General features: G+C 38.7%; 1 protein-coding gene across 1 annotated transcript; it reads left to right on the top strand.

The window, feature by feature from the left end:
* Window positions 1-9,549: 9,549 nt before the first annotated feature.
* LOC121192857 (histamine H3 receptor-like) lies at window positions 9,550-13,560 on the top strand. The gene is made up of 3 exons (XM_041054791.1): window positions 9,550-9,796; window positions 10,496-10,662; window positions 12,808-13,560. Exons 1-3 carry the CDS (start codon window positions 9,550-9,552, stop codon window positions 13,558-13,560), a joined length of 1,167 nt encoding a protein of 388 aa, XP_040910725.1.
* The last annotated feature ends 1,500 nt before the right edge of the window (window positions 13,561-15,060 follow it).

A 15,060-nucleotide genomic window follows, 5' to 3' on the forward strand; every position in this document is an offset into this window, starting at 1 on the left:
AAAGAACGCTCACTCTGTTGCCGTTTCCAAAAACTAAGAAAAGTACAGAACACTCCCTCTGATACAATTTCCATGAACCAAAGGAAAATACATATTTTATACATTTATACTTTATTTAACACTTTTAACTTATGAACTTTAAATATTATTTTTAACCTTTAAAGACAGCACGTGTACACTAAGTCCCCATATTTGTAAGCAAAAATATGTTGCCTGTGCATCCACTACCAGTACTGGATGAATACATCTACATCACCACCTGCCTACGTTCGTGGCTCGCTAGCATGTAAAAAGCATATTCCCTGCCATGAGGGAGTCGGTAGATATAAAAGTTTGTAGCTTGTTCTTTTTGCTAGCTTAGCGAATTTAGCTAGCTCCTAGCTAGATACCAGCCTAGCTCTGATTAGTAAGTAGTGACCGAACAATGCTTGTTCACGTTAAAACTTCAGCTAACGTGAATATTTTTAGGCAGGGTCGTTTTCAAAAGTAATTCCAATTCCATTTTAAATTATGACCAATGTTTAGCTAACATTAGCTGATGGGATGACATACACTGCCAATTGTAGCCACAACAGGTTTAGATAGTTTAAAACAACAAAGCTAGAACAGCTAACACTATAAATACATAAATCAACATAAAATGAACTAACGTGACCGAACTTACTTTCAACTTAGTGGAAAACGGTGGTTTTTGATGTACGCTGAAGACGAAATCAGAGATGGAGAGACGGTTGACAAAACTCGCCGAATCGCGCCAAAAGCTTGGCGTGTTGCCTCGGCCAATCAGAGTGCCGTTTACTGGTGGGTTATGACAACGTGCTGCCTCAGCCAATCAGAGTGGCGTTGACTGGTTGAACTCATAAGATTTATAAAATCAAGGCTCTTATGTACCATGAAATTATTTTCTGAAGCCTAATTTCCAGCAAGTTGCATTTCCAAATAAATAAATGAATAAAAACATAAACAAATAAATAAATAGATTAATTAATTACATTAAATTAAAATAAAACAAACCATTAGAGGAAAAAACAGAAAATATAAAATAACAAAATATCATGTACTCTATACTATAAATAAATAATTACAAACAAATAATGTTTAATCAAATAATCTATATTCGTATTCATTAATCATGTTGATAACAACGTTATTTGTCATAAATTAAAAACAAAGATGCATACATTAATAATATCAATTTCCTGCACCTGTCTTAGACGTCCAATGTTTAGACGTCTGATGGACGTGCCCCCCCTTTGAAACATAAATCTAAATGGTGGCACTGGCAACTATTCATTTTACTTGTCCTGACTTTACATTGTCAATGAACCCCAGACCAAATTACTCACCAGAACACAATTCTTCACTTGTACACTAGATGGAAGCATTTGCTGCACCAGGTGATGCCTGCATAGGTTAGCTGTGTTTTTTTTTTTTTTTTTTTTCTAAGCTTCTGCCAGAGAGACAGTTACAATGTTTGGGAAAAATTCACACAGAAATCTGCACATTTCAGCCACATTTTTACCCACAATTATACTTCTGTTTTATGGCACTCTCCCTAGTTGATTACTTACATTAAACAGGTGCTAATTAATTCTGGAAACTTGCATAACTTTCTGATTTCTGGGTCAGAGGATAAAAAAAAAAAGACAAAACAAGAAAAAGAAAATCTGCCTCCGTAGACATTTACTGTAAGATTCCATCCATTTTTAACAGAAACCATGATTTACAGACACGATGTGTGATACAAAGGAAATTACAATGTTTGGATCCAACAACATTGTGCAAGAGAGGAAACACTTTGATTCAGTACTACATGTTGTATTAGCATGCTAAATTTTGGTAAAATAGTAGATACTAGATGCAACTCCAGTTTGAGCAGTACATGTGGAGCCCTCTAATAGGCTTGGTTAACTCCATTTTCTTTCCACTCGTGTGGAAGAAGACATGGAAACAAAAAAAGCCCAAAATCTCATAATTGGACATTGCATTAAAAACTATATTTTGCCTGCCATGTCTCACCTTAAAGGTCATTCGTCCCAGACATTTTGGTCCTATTATTCTATGTAGAAAACTGTAGCTGCAGATATTTTTGAGGTATTGAAGGTCAAATCTCTATGTGTTGCTTTGAAGGCCCTGCTTACTTCAAGCAATTAGGTCCCATGAGGTATGTGCATATCTGGCAGAGAGGGGAAGTCATGCTGTAATGAAAGTAGGTGTCAAAAAGGACTTCAAAGATGAGTTACTGAGTCACCCGTGAGAAGAGAAATATCTTTTTTGAGAGGCTGTGTTGACCAGGAACCTTGATCACAGAAAGGCTGACACATAATGGAGCTGCAGGACGGGGATAAACAAAATAAGATGAACACCTAATGGGATCGGCTTGAATGCTGAAGTGACTAAATCACATGAAGAGACAATGCCACAGAGGTGGGTCATTTGAGTATAAATAGCAACAGCTGCATTTGCCAGCCGTAAAATAAGTCTGTAAATCAGCACTTTATGTAAGTTTTCAAAGCAACATGAGACAACCAACAGAGCTCCAAAGAGGCCAACTCAGTTGTGCTTAAATTGTAGATGCATCTGTCAGAATAACTGCAGAATTCACGGGGAATTAAGGGTCACACGCCTTAGAAATCCTAACAATTATGCTAAACAAAGATAAACTGCTCTGACACAGAGGAGACAACAAAACAAAAGAGATACATCAAACAAATGCTTTCTGTATATTACACAGGGGTTTAACAAAGGTTGCTAATTGGCATGCTACCCATACAGGGGTGACAAATTAAAGGAAAAAATCTGAATAAATGAATGGAGAAACATAATGAATGCAGATGCTTCCACACAGAATAACTGCATGATACAACTAAGCAATGACATCCAATCAATGTCTGAGGCATGTACGATGCTGAGCAGGCCCTGTTGATTCTGATTTTGTATCAGGGTGGCAAGAGGAAAAGATCTAAGTCAGGGGTGTCCAAACTGTTCCACAAAGGGCCGTGTGGCTGCAGGTTTTTGTTCCAACCAATGAAGAATGAAGAATTTGCAAGACAATTTAATGGGAGTAAGTATGTAACTACGGTAACAAAATCACTGGCCTCCATGCTGCTTTCTACTGTTACTAACCTTGTTTTCCGGCAACCTTATTTTCATTTAGATTTGATTATGTTTTGTGATTTTGCATTCATTGACAAAAACAGAAAAGCTTGGCCTTGCTGGTTCATCTTCATTATTTTTTTCACAATACTATGACTGTTGAGCCAAAATAATGTTGTTGACTATCAGGGACAAAATGTGCTCAATCTTATTTCTCTCACCTCTTTACACAGACAAGGCCATATGGACTACCCCACACTGGGGGAAGAAAAAGCCACTCCACAGCTTCCTTTTGATTTTCAGCTGGTGCACATATCATGTTGTTGGTTGTAATTATTACCATGCTCTACATTCAGCTCTTATGCTGTTAATAGAAAGAGTGACTGCTTCCATCAGTGTAGAAATACATCATGGGTTAAAGGTGGTCTTTTCAAGTCGTTATGGTTGAGCTGATCATAATTTGCTTTATACTCCAGAGATGTTTGTATTGATCTTATTGCAATTACTGCTCCCTACACCAGTCCAACACTGAAATAAAACCCTCTAAGTGCCTGGATTGAATGCAGGTTTTCTCTTTGTCCTTCAAAATAAATACCATCTACATTTTATTTAACATATATCAATCGGTCGTTATCATTGGTGACATAGTTAATTACAATGGATTGGAAATTATGGAAACACGGCTGCAGACATTAATCAAAGCATATTCATCAAATCACGTCTAGAGAGGGAAGGAAGCGCACTGGGCTAGTTCCTGCTAATTAGCATGGCAATTATTGTAAGCTGTCACAGTTCTTAAGCAACGGGGTGTACTGTGTGTGCTCCAGAGCGTAATCCCTCACAAATTACAAGATAATGGAGGCAAAGAGAGGCCACCGCTTCAAAAGGAACCAAGAGATAGAATCCCCAGCAGGGACATTTTAGGGACAGGCAGTGAGAGAGACACAGCGAGCAAGGAAAGGTAGGGGAAAGAAGTACAGCATGTATTCCCTTTTCATAGAGCTGTCTGAATAGCAGAGGCTTATTTGACTGCTTAGTAAAGTCATCGGCTCCAAAGGAAACTGTTCTGAAAAGTTGTTCTTCAACCAACATGTTATATTTTTTATTGTAGTTTTAAAAACTATTAGGAAATAATAGCCAATGTTAAATTCCCTGTGAGTCCATTGTATTTCTTGATGTGCAGCATGAGCTCAGTGGATGGTTCAGCTAATTGCCACAGATCAATAGTCCATCCCTCTCCTTGGGTCCAACATGTGGCATGCTTACCTATGGTACAAAATAGAATATTATATGCTAATTCTAACTATGATTCACCAATGACACTACTGTGTTGGTGTCTTAGAAGTCTTGGAACCTGAATTCTTTTTAAGCAGTAAGAAAAGATGATTGCCAAAAAAGCAGGCAGCACTTTGCAGGGGAACAGGCTTCTGCAGTGTCTCTGATATACAGTACATAATTGTGCTGCTGTTATACATTCATGACAGGACAAAATGTGTTACATAGGTGGTTGGTTTTGTTGTGTCCCTTCCTTAATCGTCCTGTGCAGCCACACAGGTGTTTCCACCTATTCTTGTAATTTACACTTCTGCTAAAGAAAGATAAAGGTGTAACCTCTGCAACCCAAACAATTGGCCTTTTTCACAGAACACATTTTTTTACTTGTCACAGAAAGCATACATAATGAAATAAAGATGGCTGAATGCCATTTAGCTGCTATTTCCTGACCCCACCTGATGTTGGACACACCATTAGAGTAAATTTCTCCTGGAAGATTTTGGTGTGACTGCAGTTTAAGAGGGTCAGACAGTTATCAATCAAGCACAATCTGAACACTCCCACATTGTCCTAATGAGGCCTAATCAGACAACATAAATGAACATATCTGTGTAGGAGGACCATGGGTACAGAGGGCCTGTATGGGACTGTCCTTTGAACCACTGATGGCTGAAGTGTTTCAGGAAGTTTCAGGAAATACTTGGTACAAGTAATTTGTTATTTTCTTTCTTCTGTTTTCCATGTTATAGCTTTTTATGTGGAAATGATCCCAGGTGCCAGATTATCACAAAGTTTACAGTGCTTAAAGGAGTTTTCACAGTAGTTTTCACTTCAGATACGACCCATCCCCAGACACATTCATTGTTTCTCTAAAATGGTCTCAACTGCATTGTGTCTTGAACATGACCCCTAGTGGATCATCAGCTTTAGCTATTATTTTCACAGGGGTATTGTCAATAGCACTGATAGGTGTTAATATGGTAAATCATTAATATTGCTTTAATACTGCCATGATGCTGCAGGATAGATGTGTCACTATTTTGGTATAGATCACCATCAGTTATTCTAGTCTTTCACCTTTAGCAAGGAACAACCTACCTTTGACTCATTCTCAATGCATATTTACATCACAATAAGAGAAAAATCTATTCAAAAGCAAGTGGAATCTGCAAGTCCGAATTTCATGGTGGAGGTGAACATTTGAAAAAGAAACCAAGAGGGACCACATGATGCTATTGCAGAATTTCTAACTGCTTCAAACAGCTCAATACATGTTTACTATTTCTTCTCTTTTAGCCTTCACATGCCTAATGCCTTCTGGTTATTTAACTTCCAAGATTTTCTTTGAATGGTTACATAAATCTTTCAGTAATAATTACCGTGATGTGATGCTCAATGATGACTTACCCAATAAATCTTGGTATGAGGGTGGGGTACAGTTATATATGGATTAACCAGCTTGGAGCTTTTGAAAATGAGATGAAAAATTTAACAAGTCAAAATACTGTCACGATGAGGCACACCCACAGCATTTCAATGAGCTTCTGTGGATCTGGAGCATAAGGTAAATGCCAGCACCCTTCATCTCACAGGCAGCTCTGCCAAACAGACTGTGAGGCTGTGAAGCGTCCAGCTCTGAGTTCAGCTCTCTCATTAATGATTAGCATTTATTATGTAAACTGTGACAGCTCTGATGTGATGTGAAGACTGAAACTACCAGGAGATATTTCTGTTATGTTTAAATGGCAATTATCCCATTCCCAGCATATTGATGCAGACATGCATGTTCAGCAGTTGGAGAATGCTTTTCACTACAAAATGTCACTATCATAGGTGCAGTGCTATTTTAAAATTACTCAGTTTTGTGAGTCTAGCTTAGTAGAGGTTGTGATGAAAAGGCAAATTTCAAAATGTCTTTTTTGTATCTCCGAAAGTAATAATTGTTCAGATCACTTTTTGTTTGAACGTCCTTTGAAAGACTTAATTCAGTTATCGTCTGTCAATGGAAAGAGCTAAACCACAGCAAATCTGCACAATGAGACTGGGACTCCTTACTAAAGTAATCCAAAAATAATGTCTCTGTTCCTTGGTGAAAATGAATCACTTTTTGATTTTAGTAAACTGTAAAATGGCCAGAGATGGGAGTTAGGAAAACATAAAAATGAAAAGGCTGTACCATTTCTCCACCGTGATTATTCCATTAGTGAGACACTCTTCGTGTTCCTGACAGATGTGCCGCATTACTACCCAGCATTTGTACTTGAATTGCATGCACACTTCTTGTTTTTCTGCACTTTAACCTTATTTCCTGTTTTTCTTGTGAGCTGTCTAACAGGTAAATTTCACCGCTGTAGGATCAATAAAGTGTTATCTTATCTTATCTTATTACATTTTGAGAATCTAAGAGACTTTATGGGCCAAATAATAGAATTACAAGTGTTTAATACAAATCCAGATCAAAATCACAGATCATACAGTGGGAAGAATAATTATTATCCTGGATAATTTGCGCGTATATTGGCAGTCTAAATCTATCTCTATACCTTAAAAACTAATCAATAATAGATTATTGGAAAGTCTCCAATATAATTATGATAAAATGTCATGTTCTGACATGCTGACAATATGTGCTACAAATTTGTAAACTACAACATACTGTATTATGAATAAAACCTTGGAATGACACCAAAAAAAGCCTCCACTGGGATGCACGCTGCACATGCTGTCGTTTAATTTTAGCTGTGATTATTGTGGATAGGCACACTGTTACAGTATGATAGCATCAGTACTCCAACCCAGCATCCAAACACAAACACTTGAGTACTAGAGTAATGGAGAGCCACAGCAGGGCACAGTATAATCGGCAACACTGGAGCCTCTGTGTACCCTCTGTGACACGGCTTTGTTTCTGAGTGCCCTCCATATTCAGATGACTCACTGCACATGTATTTCCAAATCCAGTGATGATGCACCTGCCAAATTGATTGCTTCCCTGACAAGCTTTCCTTGCATTCTGTTTAATATGTATGCAATATTTTATTTGGGCAAAACAAAATTATTCTAAAATAAATAAACCCTTGGGCTTTGGGGACGCTTTTGCCCATTATTTCATTGTTATACTCATGTATGCTATCAGGAACACTTTAGTGCATTACCTTTGAAGTAATGATCTAATATTAATGTTAGGTTGAGTCACTTGCATGATCATTACATTATATATGATGTTTATGTAATTCTTAGTAATAGAATACTTTTTGTACCGTTTTTTTTAAATAAAAAAAAAACATTATGTATGTTGTTTTCCCAGCTGTCATCCTGACTTGCAAAACACAAGCACAAATTGCCATTATGAAACATTTCTCAAATGGTAAAGCACTCAATCCTTTTTCTTTTATCAAAGCTGACACATTCGCAGTGAAAATTGGGAAACATGATGACACGAATGAATTAAAGTGAAGCTGCAAAAGCAGTTATGGTCAAATTTCTAAAGAGCTGATTTGGACAGACATTTCACTTTAACTGAGCTTATTGTGAACAACACTGGTAAGGAGTCTGAATGGGGCTGCATTAAAACTCCTACACTTGCCGTGTGCTGTTGTCTGTACTGGTTCCTGCGCTGCAACTGTGACGTGACTAAGCTGTTGGAGGGATGGTGGTGCTTCCATTTGTGGGAAAATAACAGTAATTCAAGCTGGGCTCCTTCAGTCACTTCAACTGTTCTGCAGTGCTTCTCATTTCTCTTGGACCACAGCTGGGGAACTGACAGGATAGTATCAGAATGCAAATAAGGCCTACAGCTTCTTCCGCTGCGTGCCACTGGGAGGTTATATACACACACAAAGTAGCTAAACAGGAACAATGTGAATACGAAATATACAATTTCCAATCTGTGGACCACATGTGCCATAGGCGAGAATGCTAAATATCTTATTAGCCTTCAACTGGTAAAACTTAATCTTACAAGGTGTGTTGATGAGAGCTCCAGTCAGTATCTATGCCTCCCACTTGCTCTTGTTTTGTCCATCGTACTGTCAGTAGCTTACACAAGCCTTCATATCAATCTGATTGAATGTACTGGCTGTTGGCATCGTGGGAGGAAGAAATGGAGAGAAGGCTGGGGATAGAATGGCTCTAACCACATATACAAATCATACAAGTGTTGCTGGGTCAAGACCTTGAATGTCAAAAGTGTCAGCTGTGAAGAAACAAAAGAAATGATCCTTTATCAGTTTTCACAGACGTATGTCCAGACGTTTGTAAGAAGCATAAAGAGTAAAAAAGAGTCCCTGCAAGTTCTGTAGCCATCACATCCCACCGCATGCTTTTTTGAGGCAGCGACCGGTGACGGTAGGCTGCCTGCTTGTGTGGTGGTGTGTGCAATCCTATTCAGCTGTGGGAGTGTGTGCCTGTGAATCAAATATGAGGTTTCCATGAATGGATATCATCAGGGATATGACTGGAGACTACTGAACGGGCAGATCGGCTTACCGTGTTGATTCACAGCATGGAAAAAAAAAAAAAATTAAAAGAGAAAGAAAATGACTCGTTTTGACGTCAAGTCATTTAAACAACACAGTATAAAAACAATAATCAAGTTTGCTGTGCTGCAAACATCTATTTTTCCATTCAACAAAGTGAGTTGCTGCTGGATATGGCACTTAAAAAAAAAAATTATCCGTAATTACATTAAAGAAGGATATGGCAGTTAACTCCCATTAATTTCACATCAGTGAAGAGAAACCTCTTTTGTTTCGTGTTAAATTGTAAAACCTATTGAACCAGCATCACTTTATCATATCAACGAACACATGCATCGTGGAAATGCTGTAAACGATCAAATTATTGCACAACGTGTGATAAAAATCTATTCACGGATCGTTTGGAGAAGTAATCTCATTACAGCGAGGCGTTACCTCCCGACTTTGCTGGCAAATGCGTAATTCATCAAGTGTCCAGGCAGAGTCTTGTGAAGAGCGTTGTGCGCTCTCTCGTGGATTTTCTTGGGCATTGTGCTCAGTTTCAGCAACAAAAATAAATAAATAAAAGCGACGCTTTCTGAGCACATATGGGGGTGTTGGATGCAGTGTCCGTTCCCATGCCACCTGTTGCTGCCTTCTAATTATCAGCGCTGGTCTATTGAGAATTTAACGACCGCATCGTTCACCTCTCATCAGGATCATGTCGGAGGAACAAACTGACTCCAACTCCAGTGGGTACTATTTTGACAGTGCCTCAACTAGAGTCCAGAGCAGCTTCGTGTTTTCAGGACCCATATTTGTCATTTTGATGGTGATGATGGTGACTTTGGTTGTTGTGATAGTTTTGGGGAACGCGCTGGTCATTTTGGCCTTTAAAGTGGACAAGAGTTTGAGAAGGCAATGCAATTACTATTTCCTCAATTTGGCAATTTCAGATTTTCTTGTAGGTAAGTCAAACCTTATTTTTTTTTGTAGACGCTGGAATAAAAGAAGAGAGTGTGAATTTGGCGTCATGTAGGCTTTTTGACTATAATTTTTTTCTGTATGTGCTATGATATGTTGATATACGAAAGGTGCAATTTTGAAATCCTTAAAATGTCTTTGATGCTGTTGTGTATGTCTGTCAGGCTCCCTGTGCTAGATGTGTAACACCAAGTACAGCAGCAAAAATTGAGTAGCTGCAAATTCTTTTCTTTCTTTCTTTCTTGGCAATGTCATTGCTTAACTTTTGCAAACAGGCAATCTTTATATGATTTACTTTTTATTTCACACTCACTCACATCATTATTTGCCACCTCCTCCCCCTCCTTCCTTCCTTTTAAATTCAGTAAAGTAAAACAGATTTTATAGTAACACTGTACTTTAACCCCCTTATTTAGAATTTAGAAAGCTATATAAATATTTGACAAATGGTTTCTAACACCCAGATGTAGTTATGTGCAGATATAAGAACATTTTGAAATGCTTATTAATGTACAGTATTTTCAGCAGTTGTAACTTCTCCTTTGAAGACATATTACAGCTATGTTTTAGTGATGTGTGCTTTTCTCTATACATGAACAAATGTGTAATTAATGATTGCAAATTACTAAAAATGTACTGTACTCCCCTGGTTTTTGATCTCTTACCAATAACCATTTCTGCAGGGGCATTCTGCATTCCAGTCTACATCCCCTACATCCTCACGGGCAGGTGGACACTGGGCCGAGGACTGTGTAAACTGTGGCTGGTCACGGACTACCTGCTTTGCTCTGCGTCTGTCTTCAACATTGTCCTCATCAGCTATGACCGTTTCCTGTCTGTCACCAGAGCAGTGAGTGGAACATCCTGTGCCTCACACCTGTAACACACATAGCCATCAATGTGAATGAAGGATTGTGACACACAATAGCCTGCATAAGAATATTAGATTGAGTCACAGGCAAATTAAGGTATACCAAAGTACAGTATATTTGGAGTTTACTGTAAATGTTCTTGGGCTCATTTTCCCTTCACAGTTTCCACTCAGAAAGAAATAACTTTCTTTTCACATTAGAGTGAAGCATTTGAAGTATAAATGTATAAGGTGAAGAGTCTTTTCCCTTATAGGTATTCAAATGCTCACTGCTTTTGGTCTGTCGCTTAATTTCTGACTGGTGAGTCTCCCAGGTCATTGGTGAGGGCAGTGCCAGCTCATTCTCTCAAATGTGCCCATCTGCAGAGGTTAATCATTCCTGACCCATTCAGGCCCAGCGCCACCCCTCATTAGAGTCGTTCCCCACGACAAAGATTAAAAAAAATAAAAGCCACATTTCGACTTTTAGACAGAAAATACACAGAAAACAACACATGACTATCAATAAGCTTACATTACTTGAATACTTTTAATTTCCATTTCACCAATATCAGATCATTTCATCTATGTCCATGCAACTGCTTTATTCTTCTGAAATACAACTGTACACCATCGGTGTTGCTGATTTTCTATTTTCTGCCTGTCTTGGCACCTATCTAGTAATTAGCATATATTTCCAAACCTCTGCAGCTGTTCGTCCATTCAGTCTTTCGTTGAGGCTTGCCTGTGCATTAGCCAGCTGACTGTATTCTATACACAGTGTGTTAACTCAAAGGTGGGATGAGGCTTGGCATAGTAGACAAAGAGAGTGTTCTTTTTCCTTTCACAAACAAACACTTGACATCAGAGCAATGAATACAAATAACACCAGAGAGAGAGAGAGAGAGAGCCTCTTCTTTAATTAGCTAGCTTTGATCATAGAGATCCTCCTCCGTGCCATGGTCCTTCCAACCTGGAGAGATCAATCATTGCAGAAACAGACCACCGGCAGCCAAGCAGCATTTTCCTAAAAGCATCTCTCTCTGAACAGACAAAGGATCGTCAGCAGTCACAGGACAAAGTTTGTCTTTGAAAAGAAAAGGTGGAGTCAGATTGGATGCATATATTTTGCAGCTAGATGAAATGTTATCATATTAACAAAATGCTAACCGCTAACACAGACATACAGAGAAAAGATCATATTTAATCTGTTAGTTTTGGTGACAAGACTAAGCTGAGATCCATTCTACAAAGGAAGAATCTAACAGGAGGACACCTGATTCCTCTCTGCTGAGTGGTACAAGAATTACTGAATACCAATTAATGTATACAAACATAAATGGAGCCGTATCTCATTTTCTTTGAAGAAGAACTGCAGTTACTTTCTCATCATCCAGGACAGTGGCATATCTTCAAAGCAGCTAGAGAGGTTATAAAACATGCTGCCCGCTGAACAAGAATGTGGACAGGGACATAGGATGTGACACTAATTGAGACAAGTGGTCATGAGTGGTGCTTCATTGACTTAACACTCATTCACACACTTTTCTGTACTGCATGCTGTCAGGGTGTTGGAAACATTATGAGCTCCTATGTTTTGTCTCTGCATCAAAATGTTTGATTTCACAAACATATGATTATGTATCTGGATGCATATCATATGTTCCAGTATTACTAGCTTGATACTATATTTATATATTAGCTTGATACTTGATTATATTCTAAAATTCTCCTCTGTGGGCTCATTAGAGCCCTGGTGATGAAGGGTTTCTCTGTTTCACTGGGCTGATTTTGAAGACATGGTGGCTTATGGCTTCTGAGTGAAGACTAGCCTCCATATTCACTGTACAACTGTGCTGTGATTAGTTTAAGGAAATCAGTGTTGTGGTAAACAATGTTTGAATCAATCTGTATACACTAACTTAAGGGCTTTACACAAGTACAGTTTTGAAGTAATTGTACTGCACTTTTACTTCTTTACTTTAAATGTGTTACTTAAACAATCTGAGAGCCTCGAGGAGAATTCATTATTATTTTGTCCTGTAAGTATTTCTATAATAATAGGAGAATGCAGTAATTGAGTGACCCCACACTGGCCATAATACTCAAAATACATTTTCTTATTTATGCTTATATTTACTACAGGTGAGTTATCGTGCTAGACAGAGCATGACTCATCGAGCCATAATGAAGATGATTGCTGTCTGGGTGCTAGCTTTTGTCCTGTATGGCCCAGCGATCATATTCTGGGAGCTGGCGGTGGGCAGAAGCCGCGTGCCAAAGGATGAGTGCTTTGCTGAGTTCTATTACTCTTGGTACTTCCTGCTGAGTGCCTCAATGCTGGAGTTTTTCTCTCCTTTCATCTCTGTGGCTTTCTTCAACCTCAGCATTTACCTCAGCATACGCAGAAGGAGGCTCCACAGCAGGGAGGCCCAGCTACACCTTCAAATGAGCGAACCTGCCTCTGCCCAGGGGGAAGGTATCCCCCTGTCCCACAACTGGGGTTTTGGGATGAAGCTGGCTGTAAGAGGCTCTATCCACTCCCAGCCCTCCTCTCCCAGTTTGGGTAAACTAGATCCCTCAACCAGCAGGGCGGCCCAGCCTAGCCGTCTGTCCAGGGATAAGAAAATTGCTAAGTCCCTGGCCATCATAGTGTGTGTGTTTGCCATCTGCTGGGCACCGTACACCCTACTGATGATCATCCGTGCCGCCTGCAGAGGGCGGTGCATCCAGCATCACTGGTACGAGGTCACCTTCTGGCTCCTGTGGCTCAACTCTGCTATTAACCCATTCCTGTACCCGCTTTGCCACAGTAGCTTTCGCAGAGCCTTTAGCAAGATTCTCTGCCCAAAGCGGCACACTACTCCCCCATCATCTGTCCTGCGTGCTGGTCAGTGACAAGCAGACGAATGTGGATGGATGGGGACGAACAATGTGCCAAAGTTATGGATGGAAGTATTCAAAATCTATCCCATAAATTCCACAGTTTCAGCAGATGAAGCTAAACTGTGCAACACAGCTTGTCACATAGACTATAATCAATGGTTCTCAATTGTGTTTGGATGTACAAGGTTGGCACTGTACAGAATGATGTAATTTACTGTCAATGAGTTCACTGTGTTCACATCTGAAGTAGTTAAAATCATCATAAGCATGAAAATAATTATCCTGCCTTAAAAAATTATATATGCCAACAAAAGTATTATGGTAATGAACACAACAAAGTTTTCACTTAAGAATTGTACAAGTTTACCAGTGGAAAAAACAGCAACAAAACCATTCATTCAGGCCTATTGATAAACACCATACAGACAATGTAATAATGAGATCTGTCAGCTATATCTTATGTACTGTACTGTGTGTATTTGTAGAAATATTAGAAACAAGGTCAAGAAATTTCCTTGACTAACAGCTTCATACTCTCCAGCACATTCATTGTCCACTTAGTTACGTGGTAGATAGTCTCTGTAAAATGAAACATAACCCTTGCAAGTTAAGTGGCAGTTTGTTGGTTATGTTGTCTAATTGTTTTTGTTAAGCAGCTTCTATCTGGAATTTGTATTTATTAAATTGAGCATTTACCGCATGTTCATAAAAACTGTAGCAGCAGCCATGACATCCTTGCTTCAGCTGAGGTAAAACAGATCACTATCACCCTCTGCTGTTAGAAAGTTTACTACTCTTGCCATTACAGAAGCACAGCGAGGAAAACACAAAGTGCCATTAAGTATACATGTCTGTAAAATGAAATGTTTTACCAAAGCCGAACAGTACTCTATTCTTCTTCTTTTTCTCTCTCCTTTTTTTTTTTTTTTTTTTGGTGTTACATAACAGCAAGAGTGCATTTCTTCATACAGTACATTCAGTACATTTTCTGCACATTCATCACCCCCCCAAATTTTTTTCTTTTCTTTCTATTTCTTTTTTTACAGTAATGTATAAAAATAATGCAAACAAAACATTCATATTATTTTAACTATCATCCCATTTCTATTAATCATCAATCCTTTTGCCATCAAAAACACTCCAGAGCAATACAACCACCACCATTAGGCTTTTTTGTTTTTCATTTTTTGTTTCCTTTTGTTGTTACAGAAAGTATTTGGCTATATGTTGGAGAGGGAAGTAACCTGTTTACAAACAATGCCAAAACACCATCATACTGTGAAGAGCAGGTGTGTGTATCCTTGTGCCACTAGATGTCACCATTAACCTTTACAGCTTCCTGCGTGTTCAGTGCTTGAGGATCAAGCTTCCATTTATCATAGCGTGAAGACAGTCTTTGAGATTTTCTGTGATTTCCATGAACTGTTTTGCTATATCGTTTGTGTTTGAATTGTCAGTTTCACTACATGCTTTATTGCTGCACCAAGACCCTGACTCATTCAATAGAAGAAT

This window comes from Toxotes jaculatrix, chromosome 14 (genome assembly GCF_017976425.1).
Source record: "Toxotes jaculatrix isolate fToxJac2 chromosome 14, fToxJac2.pri, whole genome shotgun sequence".
Classification (NCBI taxonomy): domain Eukaryota; kingdom Metazoa; phylum Chordata; class Actinopteri; family Toxotidae; genus Toxotes; species Toxotes jaculatrix.

Bases quoted from the DNA above. Each gene is read 5' to 3' on its own strand.
- LOC121192857 (XM_041054791.1), top strand. From the start codon at position 9,550: ATGTCGGAGGAACAAACTGACTCCAACTCCAGTGGGTACTATTTTGAC. The intron at 9,797-10,495 runs GTAAGTCAAACC...CCATTTCTGCAG, and splicing joins AATTTCAGATTTTCTTGTAG to GGGCATTCTGCATTCCAGTC. The intron at 10,663-12,807 runs GTGAGTGGAACA...TATTTACTACAG, and splicing joins TCCTGTCTGTCACCAGAGCA to GTGAGTTATCGTGCTAGACA.